This window comes from Heterodontus francisci, chromosome 47 (assembly GCF_036365525.1).
Source record: "Heterodontus francisci isolate sHetFra1 chromosome 47, sHetFra1.hap1, whole genome shotgun sequence".
Classification (NCBI taxonomy): Eukaryota; Metazoa; Chordata; class Chondrichthyes; order Heterodontiformes; family Heterodontidae; genus Heterodontus; species Heterodontus francisci.
In genome coordinates this window covers 6,906,169-6,929,989 of record NC_090417.1, presented here as the reverse complement: position 1 = coordinate 6,929,989, position 23,821 = coordinate 6,906,169, and the positions used below count along the sequence as shown (strand labels likewise).

At 42.9% G+C, this 23,821-nt stretch overlaps 1 protein-coding gene across 2 annotated transcripts in view; it reads left to right on the top strand.

Annotated features, from left to right (window-relative positions):
* Positions 1-23,821, top strand: part of LOC137357182 (disintegrin and metalloproteinase domain-containing protein 9-like) — a 131,257-nt gene that overhangs the window by 25,405 nt on the left and 82,031 nt on the right. For both annotated transcript variants that reach the window (XM_068023312.1, XM_068023310.1), the window contains exon 2: positions 21,134-21,249. In XM_068023312.1, coding sequence (XP_067879413.1) covers positions 21,134-21,249 — 116 coding nt within the window. The remainder of the gene's footprint in view (positions 1-21,133; positions 21,250-23,821) is intronic.

Genomic DNA, 23,821 nt, shown 5'->3' with positions numbered 1-23,821 from the left:
ACAAAAAATGCTGGAAATACTCAGCAGGTCAGGCAGCATCTGTGGAGAGGAATGCAGAGTTCATGTTTCAGGTCTTTGACCTGCTGACGAAAGATCACACCTGAAATATGAACTCTCTTTTTCTCTCCACATCTGCTGAGTATTTCCAGCATTTTCTGTTTTTGTCTCCGACTCATCACCTGGTTGCAGTTTACTTCACCAAATTCCTTCTCTGGTCTGTTGATTTTGGTTGAGCATGGTGCAGTGCAGGCACTTGTAGCTTCCTACAACTTATCAAAAAATGCCTTTTGAATTTTTTGCAGTGCATCCACCCGAACAGGCAGATGGGACCACAGCTTAATGTCTATTCTGAAAGATGGCCTCTCTGATAGTACTATAACTGAAGTGCCAATCTGCAAAACGTAATCAGCAAGTTGGTGGTGGGAACATGTCACAACTGATGAGGAACATTTAGAGGAGAAATATCTGCTTTGGTTTTGTGAAACATTCTGGCACTTTTAAGTAGAGCATACATCAGTATTTGGTTATCCCTACAGCATTATTAGCTGTATCTCAGCAAACACGCCACACCTTCAGAACAGGAGGAAAGTGGTTGAAGAAAATGGTAGATTTAGCTCTTATTTTTACTTTCACTATTTGAAGGTCCATGAATTTGCAAAAAAAATAGTAAAAGGCCACTGTGTTGAATGAAGCTGATCCTCCTAAAAACAACAGAAGCTTTCCCAATCAACTCATGTCTTTTTTAATTCATTCACAGTTTCAGAATTGGGGTGAAGTTTCCTGTGTCCCATTTGCTGTTTTCAAATTAGTTCAACCTTGAATATAAAATTTTGCAAATTGGATGCATGTGCACAAGTTTTTTTAAAATTTCCTCATGGGATGTAGCCATTGCTGGCAAGGTCAGCATTTATTAGCCGTCCCTAATTGCCCTTGAGATGGTGCCGCCTTCTTGAGCCTCTGCGGTCCATGTGGTGTAGGTCACCCACAGTGCTATTAAGAAGGGAGTTCCAGGTTTTTGACCCAGTGACACTGAAGGAATGACAATATAGTTGCAAGTCAGGTTGTTGTGTGGCTTGGAGGGGAACCTGCAGGTGGTGGTGTTCCCATGTGACTGCTGCCCTTGTCCTTCTAAGGTTTTAGGTTTCGAAGGTGCTGTCGAAGGAGGTTTGGCAAATTGCTTCAGTGCATCTTGTAAATGGCACACAATGCTGCCACTGTGTGTCAGTGGTGGAAGGACTGAATGTTTAAGGTTGTAGATGGGGTGCCAATCAAGCGGGCTGCTTTGTCCTGGATGCTGTCCACCTTCTTGAGTTTTGTTGGAGCTGCACTCATGCAGACAATTGTCTTGTAGATGGTGGACAGGCTATGGGGAGTCAGGAGGTGGGGACTCCTGCAGCGATGTCCTGGGACTGAGATGATTGGACTCCAGCAACCACAACCATCTTCCTTTGTCTAGCTATGACTCCAACCAATGGAGAATTTCCCTGCCTGATTCCGAGTGACTTCAATTTTGCCAGGGCTCCTTGATGCCACACACTGTCAAATGCTGCCTTGATGTCAAGGGCAATTACTCTCATCTCTGGCATTCAGCTCTGTTATCCATGTTTGGACCAAAGCTGTAATGAAATTTGGAGCTGAGTGGCCCGGGTGGAACCCAAACTGAGCATTGGTGAGCAGGTTATTGTTGAGTAAGTGTTGCTTGATAGCACTGTTGATGACATCTTCCATCACTTTGCTGATGATTGGAGAGTAGACTGATGGGGCGGTAATTGGTTGGATTGGATTTGTCCTGCTTTTTGTGGACAGACATACCTGGACAATTGTTCACATTGCTGGGTAGATGCCAGTGTTATAGCTGTACTAGAACAGCTGGGCTGGGGGTACGACTAGTTCTGGACCATAAGTCTTCAGCACTACAGGCTGGATTTTGTCAGGGACCATGGCCTTTGCAGTATCCAGTGCCTTAAGCCATTTCTTGATGAGGCGGAAACATGGAGGGAATTGAACTGGCTGAAGACTGGCATCTGTGATTCTGGGGCACTCAGGAGGAGGCCTAGATGGATCATCCACTCAGCACTTCTGGTTGAAAATGTTTCAGCCGTGTCTTTTGCACTGACGTGTTGGGCTCCCCCATCATTGAGGATGGAGATATTTCTGGAGCCTCCTCCTCTGGTTAGTTGTTGAATTGCCCACCACTATACACAACTGGACATAGCAGGACTGCAGAGCTTTGATCTGATCTCTAGGTTGTGGGATCGCTTTGCTGTTTCCACTGTTTAGCACGCATGGTGTCCTCTGTTGTAGCTTCACTCGGCACCTCATTTTTAGGTATGCCTGGTGTTGCTGCTGGCATACTCTCCTGCATTCCTTTATTGAACCATGGTTGATTCTCTGGCTTGATGGTAATGGTAGATTGAGGGATATGCTGGGCTGTGAGGTTACAGATTGTGGTTGAATACAATTCTGCTGCTGCTGATGGTCCACAGCACCTGGCCTATAGTGCTTCATGGTTGCCCAGTTTTGAGCTGCTATATCTGTTCATTACTTAGTTGCGACTGATTTTGTTAAAGCAAGTTTAAAATTATGGCTTGCTCAAGTCATATTCATCCTGCACTTGTAGTTCCTAAGCAGTTCAACTGGAAGGGCAGATTCGTCTGTTCTCTGTTGATTCACTGATATTGTGTTTTGAGCTGTGCCAAGTTTTATGACCTTTGGTGAAATTAGAGGTACAACTCAGGAAGTTGTGGATCAGAGGCTGGGCTTTTCCCAGTGGTGGAGAGAGCACTGTAATGATCTTATCAACATATTAGCTCAATTGACTGGTTTGTGAACCAATTGCCTTCCCTCTCCCAGGCAGCAGCACCTAGTCTAAAAGAGAGAAAATAAAAATATTTATATGTATGTGTAGGTGTCTGGAACTAAGAGATGAATTATGCTATTGATTCTCTTGACTCCATTTCTTTTTCCTCACACGATAGTCTTTGTAATAATTTTCAACAATTGAACATGTAGAATTATCCTTTTGAAAGCAATGTGCAGTTGTTAGACTGCAGGACCGTTTATAAAATCAGTGTGACACAGAAGATTCATGAAACTAAGTATGCTAACTTTACCAAATCTAAGGGTTTCTCTAAACTAAGGTTTTATTCTTCTCAATGCAGAGCTCAGCATTGAAGGCTTGTTGCGAGAACTATGCTGTTGGTATTTTGAAGGAAAATGAAGTAATGTTGTGAAACAAAGCGCAAACAGTGTTAACTTTCTTTAAAAATAACATGTTTAAACTTTGAGCATGCTCTGTACAGATTTCTGGTTTTAGAAATGTAGAAATTTTACAGTGCAGAAGGAGGTCATTCAGCTTATTGTATTCATGCCAGCCAAAAAAGAGCTATGCAACCGAATCCCACTTTCCAGCTCTTGGTCCGTAGCCCTGTAGTTCATGGCACTTCAAGTGCGTATCCAAGTATTTTTTAAACAATCAGGGTTTCTGCCTCTACCACCCTTTCAAGATGTGAGTTCCGGACCCCGCTGTGGGTGAAAAGATTGCTCCACAAATCCCCTCCAATCCTGTTGTCAGTTATTTTAAATCGATGCTCCCTAATTATTGACCTCTCTGCTAAGGGGGATAGGTCCCTCCCATCTGTAAGACCTCACATTGTAGATCTCATATTGTAAATCTCTGGAAGAAGCACATGGCACTACCTTCTGAATTGCTGCTGTAAACTGAAACATTATTATCGACTCCTTCGAGTAGCACATTGTGCATGCTACACCAAGCATGTATGATGGCCTTAAATGAACAATCTACTACATTCCTCCCCTTCTTGGTAAATGAGATTTTCGGTGGTTTGCTTACCTTGTTATGTTTGTCCGCTACTTCACTTTGTATCATAATCGCTGAAATATGGCGAATATTTCCACTCATGAGTTGGATATCGATGTGTGACATCAAGTATTGTCTCATTTAACTCGTGCTTCATCTGAAGTGTCAATGTCTGGATCGGATGCAATGCTTGCGGATGGTGTTTGCCACACTTTGAAGCATGACGCGTTTCGTGTGATGATTTGTGAACCGCATTTAGCAGTTATCAGTGTTACGACAAGGCAGGAGTAATGCACTGTTAATTCAGTCCCTCTACCTCACAGGTCATAGCATATCAAATAAAGTTTCCCACCTACTGAAGAAAAGCTAAATTAAACATTGTATTTTCCCCCCAGAATAAAGCACACCAAACCAGGTTTCTTTAAACAAGAACATTAACTATTTATTAGAAAAGAAATAATAGGTTTTAACTGCTAATGAGATAAATCTACATATGAAAAAACCCTTATTCCCTTAACCCTCATGCACACACACATACATTTAAAAAAAACAGTTAACCGGGGAAAAGGATTTTTGGTTTACTGCTGTTGCTTAGGAATAGAAGGAATAATAAAAATATTTGAGTTTATCACGTTCTGATAGAATGTTTTCGGTATGGTGAAGTGTCAGAGTCAAATAGTCAGATGCCACTTGAAGTCTCTCCAGGCGAGGTTGATGAACAGTCTGTGATGGGTAAACGTTCATGGCAATTTAATTGCAGTAGGCGTCACATAGGTCTCCTATCAGGGGTGTAGCAACAGGTCTGCTTGGGTTTTGAAGCAGCAGTCTAGCAGTAGAAGAATTCTTCAGATTTCAAGATTTCTTGGAACACAGGAGGCAGCAGGCATCTCACTGGATGCAAGAATTCTTCAGAGACTGGAGGCAACAGAAATCTGCCACTTTTCATCTACAACATTCCTTTTCAAGAGATGCAAGTCTCCTTTACAGAGAGAGTTAACACTTTTCTGAGTCTTTTTTCTCTTTCTCCAGGCAGGTCAAAGCAAAGCTTTCAAATGCATGCCTTTTGTCCAATTCACAGGCTTTTTTAAGGGTCCAAGGCGAAAAAAAGAACCTTCCTGAACATGATCACATATCCCTGTCACTCAAAAGCTGCTCTGAAGAAAGGTCAAACAACTGTGGTTTCCTTGAAATTGCTGGCTTTCCTGTCCTTCTACAAGTTCAACTTCCTTTCAAAGCACCCATAAAGTTCAACCGTCAACAACTTTCTTTCAAAACATTGCAAGAATTCCAACTATTTGCTGGTTCATGTCCACTGAGCAGAAAAATCCTTTTCTCAGTTTTTTTTAAACACACAGATTTCTAAGTTTTTTCTTTTTTAAAACAAAACACTTTCAACATCAGTGATCTTTTGTAATGGTCATAAAAATGGATGTCATAGAGTCAGAGTTATACAGCACAGAAACAGGCCCTTCAGCCCACCGTATCTGTGCCGGCCATCAAGCACTTAACTATTCTAATCCCTATTTCCAGCACTTGGCCCTTGCCTTGTATGCTATGGCGTTTCAAGTGCTCATCTAAATACTACTTCATTGTTGTGTGGGTTCCTGCCTCTACCACCCCTTCAGGCAGTGTGTTCCAGATTCCAACCACCCTCTGGGTGAGAACGTTTTTCCTCAAATCCCCTCTAAATGTTGGCTATGATGGATTGGGAAACGTTACTTAAAGGGACGACGGTGGAAAGGCAATGACAAACATCCAAAGAGTGCATGGATGAACTGCAACAATTGTTTGTTCCTGTCTGTGCAAAATTAAAACGGCAAAGGGAGCCAAGCCATGGCTTACAAGGGAAATTAGAGATAGCATTAGATCCAAGGAAGAGGCATACAAATTTGCCAGGAAAAACAACAGACTTGAGGATTGAGAGCGGTTTAGAATTCAGCAAAGGAGGACCAAGGGATTGATTAAGAAGGGGAAAATAGATTACGAGAGCAAGCTTGCGGGGAACATAAGAACTGACTGTAAAAGTTTCTATGTGAAGAGAAAAAGATTAGTGAAGACAAATGTAGGTCCCTTACAGTCAGAAACAGGGGAATTTATTGTGGGGAACAAAGAAATGGCTGACCTACTAAATGCATACTTTGGTTCTGTCTTTACAAAGGAGGACACAAATATCATACTAGAAATGCTGGAACACAGGGTTTATTGAGTGAGAGGAACTGAAGGATTCAGCATTCAGACTCTGTTTGGTTCGGGCCGGTCATGGACAGTGCTGCCTTGCTCCGGGAAATAATCTTCAAATTAACATTCAGGACGTCAAGGCGGGAAACGTGCAGTCTGGACTCCGCAATCTGCGGTAAAGCCTGGCTACGTGACCAAACCCAACTACATGTGTCGGGTTTGGGTTGGGTCGGGCATTTAAAAAAAATTAAAGGACTCTGGCCTGCGTCAGGTTCGGTTTGGATGTTGGATATTGTCCAGGTCTTGCTGCATTTCTACACGGACTGCTTCAGTATCTGAAGAGTTGCAAATGATGCTAAACATTGTACAATTATCAGCGAACATCCCCACTTCTGACGTTATGATTGAAGGAAGGTCATTGTTGAAGCAGCTTAAGGTTGTTGGGCCTAAGAGTTCCTGAGGAACTCCTGCAGTGACGTCCTGGAGCTCAGATGATTGACCTGCAACAACTACAAACATCTTCCTTTGCACTAGGTACGACTCCAACCAGCGGAGAGTTTTACCCCTGATTTCCATTGACTCCAGTTTTGCTGGTGCTCCTTGATTCTATACTCTGTCAAATGCTGACTTGATGTCCAGGGCAGTCACTCTCACCTCACCTCTGGAGTTCAGCTCTTTTGTCCATTTTTGAACCAAGGCTGTAATGAGGTCAGGAGCTGAGTGGCCCTGGCAGAACCCAACTGAGCGTCAGTGAGCAGGTTATTGCTAAGCAAGTGCCACTTGATAGCACTGTCGATGACACCTTCCATCACGTTACTGATGGGGCAGTAATTGACCGGTTTGGACTTGTCCTGCTTTTTGTGCACAGGATGTACCTGGGCAATTTTCCACATTGCCGGGTAGATGCCAGTGTTGTAGCTGTACTGGAACAGCTTGGCTCGGGCTGCGGCAAGTTCTGGAGCACAGGTCTTCAGTACTATTGTCGGAATGTTGTCAGGACCCATAGCCTTTGCTATGTGTCCTGTGTCCAGTGCCTGCAGTCGTTGCTTGATATCACGCGGAGTGAATCGAATTGGCTGAAGTCTGGCATCTGTGATGCTGGGGACTTCAGGAGGACGCAGAGATGGATCATCAACTTGGCACTTCTGGCTGAAGATTGTTGCAAATTCTTCAGCCTTATCTTTCGCACTGATTTTCTAGGTTGCCCGATCATTGAGGATGGGGATATTTGTGGAGCCACCTCCTCCAGTTCGTTGTTTAATTGTCCACCACCATTCACGGCTGGATGTGGCAGGATTGCAGAGCTTAGATCTGATCCGTTGATTATGGGATCGCTTAGCACTGTCTATCGCATGCTGCTTACGCAGTTTGGCATGCAAGTAGTCCTGGGTTGTAGCTTCACCATTGACACCTCATTTTGAGGTATGCCTGGTGCTGCTCCTGGCATGCCCTCCTGCACTCTTCATTGAACCAGGGTTGGTCTCCTGGCTTGATGGTAATGGTGGAGTGGGGGATATGCCAGGCCATGAGGTTACAGTTTGTGGTGGAGTACAATTCTTCGGCTGCTGATGGCCCACAGTGCCTCATGGATGCCCAGTTTTGCATTGCTAGATATGTTTGAAATCGATCTCATTGGCATGGCATTTACTTTCACATAGTTGAGATGTTGTTCAGTCTGTTCTTGACGACTAGTAGGACTGATTGTCGGCAAAAGATGGAGCAAAAGGTAGTCCACTGAGTTTTGCTTGCCTGGCTGGTACTTAAAACGGAACTAGTACTCTTGTAGTTTGAGTGTCCAATGCTGTATTTGAGTAAATAAAACTAAGTGCTGGAAACACTCAGCACTTACTGTGTTTATTTCAGATTTCCAGCATCCGCAGTATTTTGCTTTTATCCTCTCTTTGAATTGGTGGCTTGCTATGCGGATTGTTGAACAGGCTCACTCGTGGTTATATCACTTCAAATTGGCTTTAATACAAGTATAGATGCAAGTGTAGGATGCTCCATGTGATTGAGAGTGCTTCTCTCTGCAGGCATCCGTGATGTGCTTGACATTGAGACGATTGATGGGTGATCTGCTTTGCCTGTCTGTACGAGAACTGTACTGAAGTCAACTGTTCAAAGTAGGCATTTGTGCAACTTGCTAATCTGGTGTACAGCTTGTTTGTGTGATTTAGTCCACTCCCACTTGGTGGTCTCTTTTGTCAGATCACGTAGTGGGGCAGATAGCATAACGAGGTCAGGAATGAAACGATGACAGTAGGTGATGAGCCCCAGCAGTTCCAGACTTCATGCACGTTTGCAGGATCTGCAACGTTTGCAATGGATCAGGTGATACTCCTTCACCGCTGGATACATGACTGAAGAATTCAATACTGCTTTCATTGAATGGGCACTTGTTTTTGTTCACATGAGGTTGCATTCTCTAAGACATGGTAGACATGCAGATAGGCATGTCTTGAGTTCACTTTCAGAGCTACTGCGTGTGAGAATGTTATCGCTGATATTCAAAATGCCCTCAAGTCCTTGCAATGCAGACTAAATCATGCGCCGAAATACCTCGGCTGCTGAGTTGACTCCGATGTTGAGCTTTTTGTATTTAAAGAGCCTGATGTGAGTGGAGAATACTGTACGGTACCTTGATTCTTCTGCAAACTCGATTTGATGCTAGCCTGCATTGAGGTCAATTTTAACAAAACATTTGGCGCCATTCACCTTCTGTGTGATATCGTCAATAGTCGGTGCCAAATGTTTTTCTCTTTGTATTATTTGGTTTGGTGACCGAATAGCAATTCAGATTCTGATCTTGTTCTCACTCTTGGGTTTCTTGACAACGAGTATGGGTGAGACCCAAGGGGCGGGTTCATCCCGAAAGTTTTCAATGATGTCAAGGTCAAGCAAGTGCTGAAGTTCCTTCTCTGTCTGCTTCCTGACATGGAACAGTATTCATCTATGTTGATGTGTGACTGGACGCACCTTGGGATCTACATATGGCTTGCATGTAGCACCCTTTAGTTTGCTGATACCTTTGAATCGGTCAGCGTACAGTTCAAGAACATTGCTGGTACACTGTGTATGTGACTGCAATCGTGCGCAGATCTGTTGCTGTGTGGAAACTGATAAGCGTGTCATTTTCTCCAGATATGACACAGAAAACAGCATTTATTCTGGTGTCTTCAAACGTGAGTAGTGTTTCACAAGTCCCAAGGACTTTCAGTGGATTGATACTGTTGTAGGGGAAAATGTTTGTATTTCCTGGTTTGCAAAGAATGGGGCGGTCCTGAAGTTTGTTGAACAGTTTATTTCCTATGATGTTGACAGATGCTGCTGTACCTGTGAGAGCATCTACTTTCGAGCAGCCAGTGGTCACTGTCAAACGTGGCTTGTTGTTGTGTCCAGAAGAGAGCACAAGTATATGCAGGGTCATCTATCTTTATATTGGCTACATTCACTCGCCCTTTTGGTGTGGTACGCATATGTGGCACACTTTTGGTAGTATTGGTCGTAACAGTTGATTTTTGCTGATGAGCAGCAAATGCAAGCAAAATGGTTGAGTTTCCCACAAGCTTTACACTGCTTGCCAGCAGCAGGGCATACTGTCTTCTGTGAATATGTACCGCCACAGTGGAAGCATTACTTGGACAAGTCATGATTCTATTTCCAAAATTGCTGTTGCTTGGCACATGAGCAGTAAACACTGTCACAGGAATTGAGCTTGAAGTGTAACAGTTGCTGTTTGTGCCCTCAACTTCAGCATCTCTGGACTCTGAAAGGGATATTGATCTTGCTAACTCCAGCACCTCTCTGACAGCTTTATTCTTTCTCCAGTGTTTTTCTGCATATTTTTGAGAGAGGCAACTTTTAGTTGGATGTGTTCGATGTTACCCAAGGCATATTTGATTGCCAGTTGTCCCAATTGTGTGCAATATTGATCAATTGTCTCATTTGCTTCATGCTTGGTTCATCAGAAAATAATTGTTGAATATTACGTTCTTCTTGGGCATGAAATAAGTTGTCAGTGCACTTTTTGAGCAGGCATAAGTGTCTTCACCTCCATAGTGGAGAAATGTGGCCTTTTTTCTTGGTGATTCCAAAGCCCACCATTGTGCCCTCGAATTGTCGCAGCATTTCTGCCAACGCGGGAACACAGATGAGGGCTCAGAGTGCACGTAAAAACGGGATAGATTGGGCATCGCCGTCGCCATCTTGATCATCAGTGCGTGATCAAGGATCCAGGATAGGGGTCTGCAGGCACAATCACACAGACATCGTCAAAGGTAATAATGGTAGGGGAAGAAACAAATGCACAGTTCGTGGGGTGTTACAATCCTGCAATAAATTCTTCTCGAAGGTTTAAGCAGACCAAACTACCTTTGCGTTGGTGAATGAGACAAAATAGCGGTCCTGCATTAGCTGCACAAAGATACAAGGTCTGCTGTGCACAAACCCCAACACTGGCCATATTTGACAATCTGCATTACCTGGAGCTCATGACTGACAACACAGCACATTATACTGGGCTATCAAGTAAATTCAGATTCTGGCCTTGTAGCCATTGTAAGATCTCAATTGTCGATCTGATATTGTTAATCTCTGGAAGAAGTACACAGCACTACTTTCTGGATTGCTGCTGGAAACTGAAACTTTATTAAAACTTTATTTATTATGAAACTCCTTCTAGTGGCTTCACCAAGCATGTACAGTGGCCTCAAATGAATGATACACCACCTGTCAATTACTTAGAATCATAGAAAATAGGAGCAGGAGTAGGCCATTCGGCCCTTTGAGCCTGCTCCACAATTCATTATGATCATGGCTGATCATCCAACTTAGTAGCCTGTTCCCGCTTTCGCCCCATTTACTTTGATCCCTTTAGACTCCAGAGCTATATCTAACTCCTTCTTGAAAACATACAATGTTTTGGCCTCAACTGCTTTCTGTGGTAGCGAATTCCACAGGCTCACCACTCTCTGAGTGAAGAAATTTCTCCTCATCTCAGTCCTGAAAGGTTTGCCCTGTATCCTTGGACTATGATCCCTGGTTCTGGACTCCCCCACCTTCGGGAACATCCTTCCTGCATCCACCTTGTAAATTAGAATTTTATAGGTTTCCATGAGATGCCCCCTCACTCTTCTGAACTCCAGCGAATATTATCCTAACTGACTCAATCTCTCCTCATATGTCAGTCCCGCCATCCCGGGAATCAGTCTTGTAGGGGACAATACACTACACAATCGACTCGATCTAGGCCCCTCATAATTTTATACACCAAAATAAACCTCCCCTTAGCCTCCTCTGTTCCAAAAAAAAACAACCCTAGTATATCTTTCTGCATAAGTAAAAATTCTCCATTCCTGGCAACATCCTTGTAAATCTCCTCTGTAGCCTTTCTAGTGTGATTTTATAACTGCTAAACCGGCTACTGGATTTGTAAACTTTTTAAGAACGAACTTTTTGTTTTCTATGTTGCATATTCTGCTGTGTGACGAACAACTTCTTTGTTAGCAGATACGGCTGCAAAAAATGTTCCTTGTGTGGCTAGTCAATGAGTGTCAACTGGCATTTCAGCACAGGAGGCATCACTGGCAAGGCAAATTGTGATAGCCACACACACACATAATTTTAGACAGGGCCAGAAGATGGCATTTAGAGCAGGAACCCTGGCTCTTTCTATCTTCAACCCTATCCCTCCATAAGACCTGGGGAGTTCAGTTCAATGCTATTGCCCTTGAGGATGTCCTTGGCTGAGGTTGGCTCACTCATGACAGTCCTAATAAGTGTTTTAACATGGATGGAAGGTGAACATTCCTTGACGTATAATTACCATTTACTTCTGTCAAAGAATATGCATTAGCTTGGAATTGACTAACTGTCCCTGTGCATTTATTAGCATCCCAAAACTATAAGAACCATATTCGTTGTCGGGAGAGCTAAGATTCCTGATTCTGTATGTCAAGCTGTATTGTGGTTGTCAGGTGCCAATTGTTATGAAAGTGCTTCCATTTTAAAATATTTTTTGAGAACTTGTGTTTAACAATTGTGGTAATTGATTCATTTGAAAGACTGAAGAGATTCCATTGATGCTGGACTTGGGACTCTGTTTAAAAATAAACCCTTACTGGAAGTCACATGTCTTAAGCTAAGTAAACAGCAGGAGCCTTGATGACTATGAGAGTTGTTTACAAAGAAGTGACATGTCAAGATTGATGGTGGTCAAGAGTTGGTTTCTTTTTTGGATATTATTTTGAGTTAGTTAGGGGTAAGCCTGCTAAGAAAGAAGCCACCAGCTCGTCCTTTTCCACCTCTTTGAGAAACCCTGAGAATCCAGTGTGAGGACTGAAGAAACTGGTGCTGCATTTCTCCTGAAAAGCCTGCCAGACTAAGCCTCGACGTCGCCTGAAGAGAACTGCTCCAGAAAGATCCCAGTGACAGCTGTCAATGTGTATCTGGGCATCAGACTAAAGGGACAACAGATCATTCCATATCTTATCCTTTTTTCTTCAAGAATTAACAAGTATTTGGCCAAAGTATTTTTTTTTCCTTTTTGTAAAGTGAATCGATGCAGAGAAAACTTTTTTTTTCTTTAACCGGTGTGTGCGTATGTGTTTGGTTAATTTAGAAGGGTACTTTCATATTTCAACCTGTGTCTTCATAAGCTTTGCATCTTTATTGAATAAGTATTGTTTAACAAACAAAACAATTAATTTATTAAAGAAACCTGGTTGGTGGATTTTATTCTGAAACTAAAAATAGAGTATATAATTGGCTATTTTGGTAACTAGGTAAAATATTTACATATGTGTTGTGACTGTGAAGAATTGGAACTAGAGAAAGACAGTGCACTCCTCCAGTCTCAGTCATAACATATAATATGGTGGGGGGGTTCCAGGATAACCCAAAGCCGACGAAATACAATTGTCAATGGCGTAATAATAATTGAAAAGGGAAGAAGGAAAACACCACATTTCTTGCGCATTAGAGTAAAGCTTACCCTACTGGAATGGCGACTTTTGTTGCAAGTGTGTTTCTGCAGAAGTCTGGAATAGCTGATGATTCTTAAAAGGCATTGTCCACTGATGAGTTGTCAAGTGTCGTGGAGCATTTGATGTTAGAGATTCGACCAAAAGCTAGGCAGGGACTAGTGGCCAGATAGCTGCAGATTGAAGTGAAAAAGCCAGAGGAACGACTAGAATTGGAAGATGACAAGGTAACACTGGTGCAGATTCAGTTAGACATGAAGAATTTTAGGACAGAGAAAGGGAGCGAGAAAAAGGCAGGAAAAAGGAAGAAAGGGAGGAAAGGGCAAAAGAGAGAGCATTTCAAAGGGAGCAAGCAGAGCGGCAGGGGAGAGAAAGGACAGAGCAAGCAGGGAGGCAAGAGAAAGAAGGAAGGGAGCAAGAAAAGATATTCCAATTAAAACAGCTAGAAATAAAACAAAAGGGTGGCCTTGACCCGATGAAAAACCTGTTGAGGAAAGACCTTACTGCAACCCATGACCTAGTGGGGAGCTGTTAAAATTTGTGCAAGCCCTCCCGAAGTTTGAGGAAAAGTATGTAAAGGCTTTTTTAAATTTCTTTTTTAAAGATAGCTAAACAGATGAGGGGAGTGAAAGAAAACTGGACACTGCTCATGCAAACCAGATTGATTGGCAGAGCTCATGAGCTTTATGCCATGCTTTCTGAGGAGGCTGCTGCAAATTATGATATGGCAGAAAAGGTTATTCTTGCTGCTTCTGAGTTGGTCCCTGAAGCTTATAGGCAGAAATTTTGGAACTGCCAGAAACAGCCTGGGCAGACTTATATAGAAGTTGAGAGGGTAAAGCAAATTAATTTTGATAATTGGATGCAGGCACTAAAGGTAGAGGGCACATATGAGACCCTTGGGGAAATAACTCTCCTGGAAGAATTTTTAAAAACCACTCGCTTTGTTAGTAAGAACCCATGTAGAGAACCAGAAGGTTTCAACAGCCAGGCAGGCAGCTGAGATCGCTGATGATTATGAGCTTATTTACAAGCTCAAACCCTTTTTCCATCACCCCTATAAACCTGCGAAAGAAAGAAGGTGGGATGGTGAAAGGAGGGCAAGTAGCCAGGGACAAGAAGGCAGAGCTAAGAACACCCCTGGATCATCTCAGGCCAGAAAGGAAGATGCTGAGGGTGAAAGTGAGGTCTGAAAGCCTAAATGTTTCCATTGCCACAAGGTGGGAACGCTTCGTGCAGAATGCTGGAAGTTGCAAGATAAACTCATGGGACTTAATGGGGTACACAAGGCCAATGCAGAGAAAGGGGCCCTGACCAAGAATATGACAGGTGGAAAGTGGAACTAGAGAAAGACAGTGCACTCCTCCAGCCTTAGTTGTAACACGAGAAAGCCAAAATATTGGAGGGCAACTCAGCCTTTGCGCACCGAAATGTTTCAGAGTGACACTGGTCTGGTAGGCACTCCCAATCCTCTTGGACAGGAGCCCTTTTTAAAAAAAGTGTCATCCTAATAATATCACAAAGCTTAAAGTTAAACCTTTCTAAGCTCTTAAACATAGTGGACTGTCCAGATCTAGACTGAATAGTTGCTAAGATCTGAGTTGATTTCAATTGTAATAGCCAAATCCATTTTTTTATTCAAATGTGAAAAGTAGTACTTCCACATATATTTCGAAAGTACATTGACATCTATAATTTATGAAGCCATTGTACCTGTTTGCAAAGTGCTTGTGGGAGTGTACTTTTTTACATCCAGTTTTATTAGAATGAACATGTTTTCACTGGGAGCAAGGTGGACCCAGGGCTTGTCGCAGCCTGTTTGATTCTGGTTCCTGGAGATTCGTTGGGTATGTGATGGGGTGGAATGCTCCCCATTCTAGATGCAAGTTGTTTCTAAGAACTTAGTATACAATAAAAATACTTGAGAGTTGTTATACTTGGCAAAAGATCAAATGAAGGCATGAGGAAAATCTTTTTTACGAGCAAGTGGTTATAATCTGGAATGCACTGCCTGAGAGTGCGGTGGAGACAGATTCAATTGTATCTTTGAAAAGAGAATTAGCTAAGTATTTGAAGAGAAAATTTTTTGCAGGGCTACAAGGATGAAGCAGTGGTATTAGCTGGATTGCTCTTGCAGAGAGCTAGCAAGGGCTCAGTGGGCCAAATGGCCTCCTTTTATGCTTTAACCATTCTATGATTCAACATTCAGATTTAAGCAATGGAAAATTAAGGAACGATGTCAACAGTTTTGATTCAATATATGCATTGTCTAATGGAAGGAAGAAAAATAGATCACAAATAGATCATAAAATTGTGTGATCACAATTCGGTTAGGTTTACCTTAGCGATGGGCAGGGACAGGTATATACCGCAGGGCAAAAATTATAGCTGGGGGAAAGGAAATTATGATGCGATTAGGCAAGATTTAGGATGCGTAGGATGGGGAAGGAAACTGCAGGGGATGGGAACAATCGAAATGTGGAGCTTATTGAAGGAGCAGCTACTGCGTATCCTTGATAAGTATGTACCTGTGATGCAGGGAGGAAGTTGTCGAGCGAGGGAGCCGTGGTTTACTAAAGAAGTTGAAGCGCTTGTCAAGAGGAAGAAGAAGGCTTATGTTAGGATGAGACGTGAAGGCTCAGTTAGGGCGCTTGAGAGTTACAAGCTAGCCAGGAAGGATCTAAAGGGAGAGCTAAGAAGAGCAAGGAGAGGACACGAGAAGTCATTGGCGGATAGGATCAGGGAAAACCCTAAGGCTTTCTATAGGTATATCAGGAATAAAAGAATGACTAGAGTTAGATTAGGGCCAATCAAGGATAGTAGTGGGAAGTTGTGTGTGGAATCAGAGGAGGTAGGGGAAGCATTAAATGAATATTTTGCGTCAGTATTTACAGTAGAGAAAGAAAATGTTGTCGAGGAGAATACTGCGATTCAGGCTACTAGGCTAGATGGGATTGAGGTTCACAAGGAGAAGGTGTTATCAATTTTGGAAAGTGTGAAAATAGATAAGTCCCCTGGGCCAGATGGGATTTATCCTAGGATTCTCTGGGAAGCTAGGGAGGAGATTGCAGAGCCTTTGTCCTTGATCTTTATGTCGTCATTGTCGACAGGAATAGTGCCGGAAGACTGGAGGATAGCAAATGTTGTCCCCTTGTTCAAGAAGGGGAGTAGAGACAGCCCTGGTAATTATAGACCTGTGAGCCTTACTTCGGTAGTGGGTAAAATGTTGGAAAAGGTTATAAGAGACGGGATTTATAATCATCTTGAAAAGAATAAGTTCATTAGCGATAGTCAGCACGGTTTTGTGACAGGTAGGTCGTGCCTCACAAACCTTATTGAGTTTTTCGAGAAGGTGACCAAACAGGTGGATGAGGGTAAAGCAGTGGATGTGGTGTATATGGATTTCAGTAAGGCGTTTGATAAGGTTCCCAAGGTAGGCTATTGCAGAAAATACAGAAGTATGGGGTTGAAGGTGATTTAGAGCTTTGGATCAGAAATTGGCGAGCTGAAAGAAGACAGAGGGTGGTGGTTGATGGCAAATGTTCATCCTGGAGTTTAGTTACTAGTGGTGTACCGCAAGGATCTGTTTTGGGGCCACTGCTGTTTGTCATTTTTATAAATGACCTGGAAGAGGGTGTAGAAGGGTGGGTTAGTAAATTTGCGGATGACACTAAGGTCGGTGGAGTTGTGGATAGTGCCGAAGGATGTTGTAGGGTACAGAGGGACATAGATAGGCCGCACAGCCTGGCTGAGAGATGGCAAATGGAGTTTAATGCGGAAAAGTGCGAGGTGATTCACTTTGGAAGGAGTAACAGGAATGCAGAGTACTGGGCTAATGGGAAGATTCTTGGTAGTGTAGATGAACAGAGAGATCTTGGTGTCCAGGTGCATAAATCCCTGAAGGTTGCTCCCCAGGTTAATAGGGCTGTTAAGAAGGCATATGGTGTGTTAGCTTTTATTAGTAGGGGGATCGAGTTTCGGAGCCACGAGGTCATGCTGCAGCTGTACAAAACTCTGGTGAGACCGCACCTGGAGTATTGCGTGCAGTTCTGGTCACCGCATTATAGGAAGGATGTGGAAGCTATGGAAAGGGTGCAGAGCAGATTTACTGGGATGTTGCCTGGTATGGAGGGAAGGTCTTATGAGGAAAGGCTGAGGGACTTGAGGTTGTTTTCGTTGGAGAGAAGGAGGAGGAGAGGTGACTTAATAGAGACATATAAGATAATCAGAGGGTTAGATAGGGTGGATAGTGAGAGTCTTTTTCCTCGGATGGTGATGGCAAACACGAGGGGACATAGCTTTAAGTTGAGGGGTGATAGATATAGGACAGATGTCAGAGGTAGTTTCTTTACTCAGAGAGTAGTCGGGGCGTGGAACGCCCTGCCTGCAACAGTAGTAGACTCGCCAACTTTAAGGGCATTTAAGTGGATAGACATATGGATGAAAATGGAATAGTGTAGGTCAGATGGTTTCACAGGTCGGCGCAACATCGAGGGCCGAAGGGCCTGTACTGCGCTGTAATGTTCTAATTCTAATTCTAACCCATGAATTAGTCTGCTTAAAACAATTTATGTATTTTGTGGCCATAGAGTGGCATAACTGCATTGTCCTTCCATGTTTACACATAAAAAGTTTCATGCTTCTCCCTTTGAAGCAACTTCAATCTTTGGGGTGAATTCAACTCCCGCTGCCTGGTGAATACTGGGCCACTTATTTCTGTTTATCAGCCTCGTAGCTGACTTAAAGCCAGTTGGCTGAAGCAGGGTCCTCATGAATTTATACCAATTATGGTTAGCTGTGGACACTTTACTCAGTAGAAGCAGTCAGACTAGAAGCAGAGGCCTCCAAGGCAAGCTTTATGAAAGAAAACTTCATTTTGTGGAGTCAGGAGGAGCGAAAGTGTTTGGGTCACTGTCATCCCGGGCTTTCTTCCTTCCCACTTTCCCGAAACCATTGAATGGCTGGGCAGTCTCTAAACTGCTCAAGATAGTACCAGTTTAAACCTGGAAAGCTGCCTCTGGATGCTGCTTGTGGCAGGCATCTATCTGACCAGACTAGAGTTAAAATTACCTATTAAATTTCTTAATCTGTTATTTTTGTCATCATTCTGACCAGTCTGCTTGGTATCGTCCTCTGCAACATATGATTTTGAATGCAATGGCTATGTTGTGAAGAATGAGAGGCATCCAGTGCTGATGTGAGCCATGAAAGGTTCAGTGTGGGTGAACCATAAACAAGTGGGCTGAGCAAGCCATGTGCATTTACTCCATGCACTTTTGAACTCTGAAGACTGGCAATGGTCACTGATCCAGTAAAAATCAAGTCATTCCCACTGAACATCTCAGCAGATCTGACAAATTTGGTGCAGTCAGCTGCCTGGAGCCTGTTACTTATGGGCTGGCAGTAATAGCATAATATCGATGTCGTTCTGGATATAATTTTAGCTTAAGTGTGGTGCCGACCCACTGTTACATTGGTGAAGTGCCAACAATTTTACTTTTCATACAAACTACAACACCACAGTGGGAATGCCAAATACAAATACAGCAGGGGTTCAAGAAGGTGGCCTACCACCATCGCTGGGGCAGCTTGGGATGGGTAATAAGTGTAACCTTTCCAGTGTTCTCCATATGCTGAGAACAAAAAACAGGAAGAGATCATTTGTACCATTGTATCTGTGCTAGTCTGAACTCCTCACTTCAATATTGTTTTAATTTATGTGCCAATGGCACTTGTGGTAAAGCATTCATGTTCTAGTGTGTGTTCAGGGTGAACAAACCTCTAACTTAATTTGTTCTTCTGGTAATAATCGTTGATCCTTATTAACAACTTAGCAAACAGTCAAAACAATCTTTTATAATATATAAATACATAAAACCAAGACCTGAAACGTTAACTCTGATTCTCTCTCCACAGATGCTGCCAGACCTCCTGAGTATTTCTAGCATTTCTTGTTTTTATTTCCGATTTCCAGCATCTGCAATATTTTGCTTTTATGTTAAAACAACCTTTTCCCATTTAACCGCATAAATCTTAGATCTTATTCTAATAGTGGCAGTTTCATAAGTTAAAAATGGTAACTGATAATTGTTGGAGTCACTATCGGGTACAGTCAAATTCTGGCTGTGAGTCATGTAGTAACCTTCAAAAGTACCTCTACCCTTGCCAATTTCTCCATTAAAACATTTTTTGGAGTCTTTCCCAGTGCAGTTTGACTCAAAAGTGCCTTTTAAATCTTTGTCAGCATTTGGACAGATTTGTTTAGCTGAGAAACCAAAGTTAAGTGCCAAGACCTATTTTGCAGGGCATGACCAAGTTGATGAGAAGAGAAGGTAACTCTGAAAAAAATAATGCATAGCTCTTTGTGTTCTCCAAACATTCCCAAACATTTGGGCCAAACATTCTTGAAGACATTAGGCAGGATTTTCCCACGGGCTTTGGGACCCCGACATGAGGGCCAAATATGGGCTCGAGACCCCTACTTGCCATGAGCCATACTGGGGGAGCAATTTTCCAGGGGGTGGCCTGTTAATTGGTCGTCTCCGCACTCACCGTATTTTCAATGGTAGCGGGCGGGCTTCCAATGTTACCAGCTCAATCACAGGGCTGGCAGCTCGAGATCCTCGGCAGCCAGACTGGCAGAGTTGGGCACTGCTGAGGCAGACTGTGAAGGCACCTCAAAATGGAGACACCCTCTGAAGCTTAAAAATAATTATTTAAGATGGCGGAAGGCAGTAGGCTCCTCAAATCAGAGGGTAAATGCATCCGCTTGGATTGTTGGGGCTGCTGAGGTGTCTTTTGATGCCTATGGCCCCCTCTTTAAAGGATGGAGCCTCTGTCTCCAACAGCCGCCTGGGACAGCAGTATTTACTATATGGTTGCAGTTGGATGGATGTTCTCCCATGTGTTACGTTTAAAGTACAAATGTGCAAACAAATTCATGACACCAAACAATAAACATTCTAACTCTAAATCAGAGCAACAACAAAGAAAGTTAGAAGTTAGCTCCCGAACATACATTAGAACATGAATGCTTTACTCAAATGGCTTTTGAGGTTTAGACTAAAACAGTATTGAAAAGGAATTGAAGTTGAAGAGTTCACACTGGCAAAATCACTTAGCCAATATGGGTCATGGGATAATGCATGGAAGAATTGTTAGCTGTATGCATCTGTAAAGCTGCACAAATTTCTGAGAACTGAAATTAAAAGGGGATACTCTTGCAGTATAACATGATAGCCCTTTCCAAGTCTACATCAAATGTTGGGTTATGTTTGCATTCTTGACCTTTATGTCTCAAGTGTAAAGTATTTGAAGGCACATTGTAACAAGGTGAGAGTTACTCGAACTGATGCAGATGTGAAATCGACAGGGAACATGGCAAGTGGAGCCCATCTTTATAGAAAAATTATGAACTGTGCCTTCTGCCATTGACACAAAAAGCTGCCACTCTTATTGTGAAAAAGTTGGAATGTTTAAGGCAGTTCAAATTAAAAAGATAACTTTTCCCCCACACATTTTGTTTTGCAACATTAGTAATGTGACTAAAGGTTGAACAGATATTTGGAAATACTGAGTGTTCTGTTTGGACAGCTGTTTTTAGTAAGTTAGCTGAGTATAGTTGGATTCTTCTGCCATTTTACAACTTGATTGCTCACAGAAAGTGACAGATGTTTTCCTTCATAAGAGTGAAAGGGACCTGGTGCAAGAAGGAAGGGACAATTGGAAAGAAAAAGTCATTTCATCAGGAGTAATATAGTACTTTGGAAAACTAATAATGATTAATAAGGGTGCTACTTTTTGATGTGAACGTCCTGTAAATATGAAGGAAGTGCTTGTATCTTCAAAACAACTTGATCCCTCCTGAAGGAAAACACATTTTTATCTGCATATGCAGCAAGGCAACAAAAAGCAGGTAATTTTTGTATTCGTATAGAGGTTTCTCCACAACCCTTTGGTATGACAGCAAGCTTGAAGAATGTCACTCAAATGGTGCACTTCCGATTGATTTCTCTTCACTGTTTAAAAATTTATATATGGTTGCAATTTATGAACTAAATTTGTACAAATTTCTATGTAAATTTTAATTGCTATATTGCTCCACTACAGTTCTCAATATAAACTGAATTTCATATTTTTGCTTTTCCTTTTATAGATGATTTGCATCCAGCATCCGACCAAACATCAAAACTGTCTGCCTATGAAATTGCAATTCCACGACAGTTGACGGAAAGAGAGAAGCGAGATACTGGCCTAGCTCCCTCTGATGAGGTATGTTGAAAAATAATTGTACTGGTTGACTATTAGCCTGGATATACTGTGATGCTCAGTCTTCACAATCGAAGAGAAAAAAAACGGGAGACTTAGCTTGAAGTTTTGTTTGAAGACTGGTATATAAACTTAGCTTGTATTCCCTTGAGTTTAGAACGTTGAAGGGTGAACCAATCAAAGTATTTAAAATGATTAAAGGATTCAATAGGGTTGACACAGAGAAACCATTTCCTGTGATTGAGGAATCCGGAACAAGAGGAAATTATCTTAAAATTTGCATGAGCCCATTTAGGAGTTAAATTGGGAAGCACTTTTTCATTTTGTTCATATTTCAACACTATATCATTGGGAAAATACTGGAATCCATCCTTAAGGAAGTAGAAGCAGGATATTTCGAAAAGTTATAGTACAATCAGGCAGAGTCAACATGGTTCTACGAAAGGGAAATCATGTTTGACAAATTTATTGTGATTCTTTGAGGATGGAATGAGCAGGGTGGATAAAGGGGAACCAGTAGATGTAAATATATTTGGATCTCCAAAAGGTGTTCCATAAGGTGCTACATAAAAGGATACTACACAAGGTAAGGGGCTGGATTTTATCAAGCGGCGGCCTTCTGGAAGTGCTGCCGCCGAGCCCCCGCGGTATTATGCGCGGGCGCTCATTTAAATGGAGGGGGCAGAGTGGCCGCCCCCGATTACGTAGAGGGGGTGACTGCCATGTCCCCGGCAACAGCGTCAGGTGCCACCACGCAGGTGCCGGTGCCATTTTTAAAGGGCTTCAAGTGATATTTAAATTTTTAAAGGTCCTGGTCTCCTGGAAATTAAAAATAACATTTTAATTCAACTTTAAATCCTGTCTCCCACACCACAATGGGTAATCTAAATATAAATTGCCCTCTCTCTGAGCCCCCCAAAGGTATGCGAATTGCGTCTGTTTAGCCGTAAAATCGGTGTGGGTCAGCCGCCGACAGCAGGTAAGTTAATTTGAGTGTTAATTATTCTCATTTAAATATTTTCATGAAGGCCCCACCGCCAGGTGGCAGAGGGGGCCGCACCAAGGCCTTGCTGCCGCAGCTGATATGCGGTGGGGCCTTCCCGGTGTCGTGGGTCGAGGCGGGCCGCTCCCCTTAGCGTTTTACAAGCTTCCCCGCCGCGACCCATGGCATTGAGGGGCTGATGAAATTCAGCCAAAGGGCTCATGGTGTTGGGGCTAATATATTAGCATGGATAGAGGATTGGCTAGCTATTAGAAAACAGTAAGGAAAAATAGATCATTTTCAGCTTGGAAAGCTCTAACTAGTGGGGTGACACAGGGATCAATACTGGAGCATCAAACTATCTCCAATCTATACGAATGACTTGGATGAAGAGACCAAGTGTATTGTAGCCAAATTTGCTGACGATACAAAGCTTGGTGGCCAACTAAGTTGTGAGGAGGAAACAGAAAATCTGCAAAGGGACAGGTTAAGTGAGCGGCTAGAATTTGGCAGATGGAGTATAATGTGGGAAAGTGGTCGGAAGAAGAGAAAAGCAAAATATTTAAATGGAAAGAGACTGCAGAATGTGAGGTACAGAGAGATCTGTATGGTCTCGGACACAAAAGGTTACTATGCAGGTATAGCAAGTGATCAGGAAGCAAATGGAATGTTGGCCTTTATTGCAATGGAGATGGATTATAAAATTAAGGAACTCTTGCTACAACTGTACAGGGAATTGGTGAGACCACACCTAGATACTGGTCCCCTTATTTAAGGAGGGATATTGGCATCAGAGGCAGTTCAGATGAGTTTCACTCGGTTGATTCCTGGGATGAAAGGTTGAGCAGGTTGGGCCTATACCTGATGGAGTTTAGAAGAATGAGCAGTGAGCTGAGTGAAACAGATAAGATTCTGAGGTGGCCTGATCATAAAGCTGCTGAGAGGATGGCCGTAGTTTTATGGCCCTCCCCAACGAACAGGCTGGTGACAGAGGGGGGGCTGCAAAATTGAGTAGGATGCGGGGGGAGGATGGGGGGCTGCTGTTCCTGATGTCTTCCTGCCTCCACTGCAATTTTATGCAGGGCATTGCTGGCGAGAAACAGCCTGTCTGCCCCATGCCAATTATCTGCCACTTAAGGGCCTCCTTCTGCCACCGCTGGTATTTTACCCACCATGGCAGGATGGCAAAGGCCCCAAGAACCAACCCGCCCAACGTTAAATTCCAGCCAATACTTCCCCTTGTGGGGGAATCTGGAACTTGGGAGCACAGTTTCAAAATCAGTGGTTTCCCTTTTAAGATGGAGATGAGGAGGAATTTCTTCTCTCAGAAGATTGCTGATCTTTGGAATTCACTTCTCCAGAGGACAGTGGAAGCTGCCTCATTGAATAGATTCAAGACTGAGCTAGACAGATTTTTGTTCTATAAGGGAGTTGAGGTTTATGGGCGGGCAGGCAGGAAAGTGGAGTTGAGGCCATGATCAGATCTACCATGATCTTATTGAGTGGCAGCGCAGACTCAAGGGACTAAAAGGTCTACTCCTGTTCCTATTTCTAATGTTCCTATGTACCCTTTTCAGAAATGTTGCCCTCACC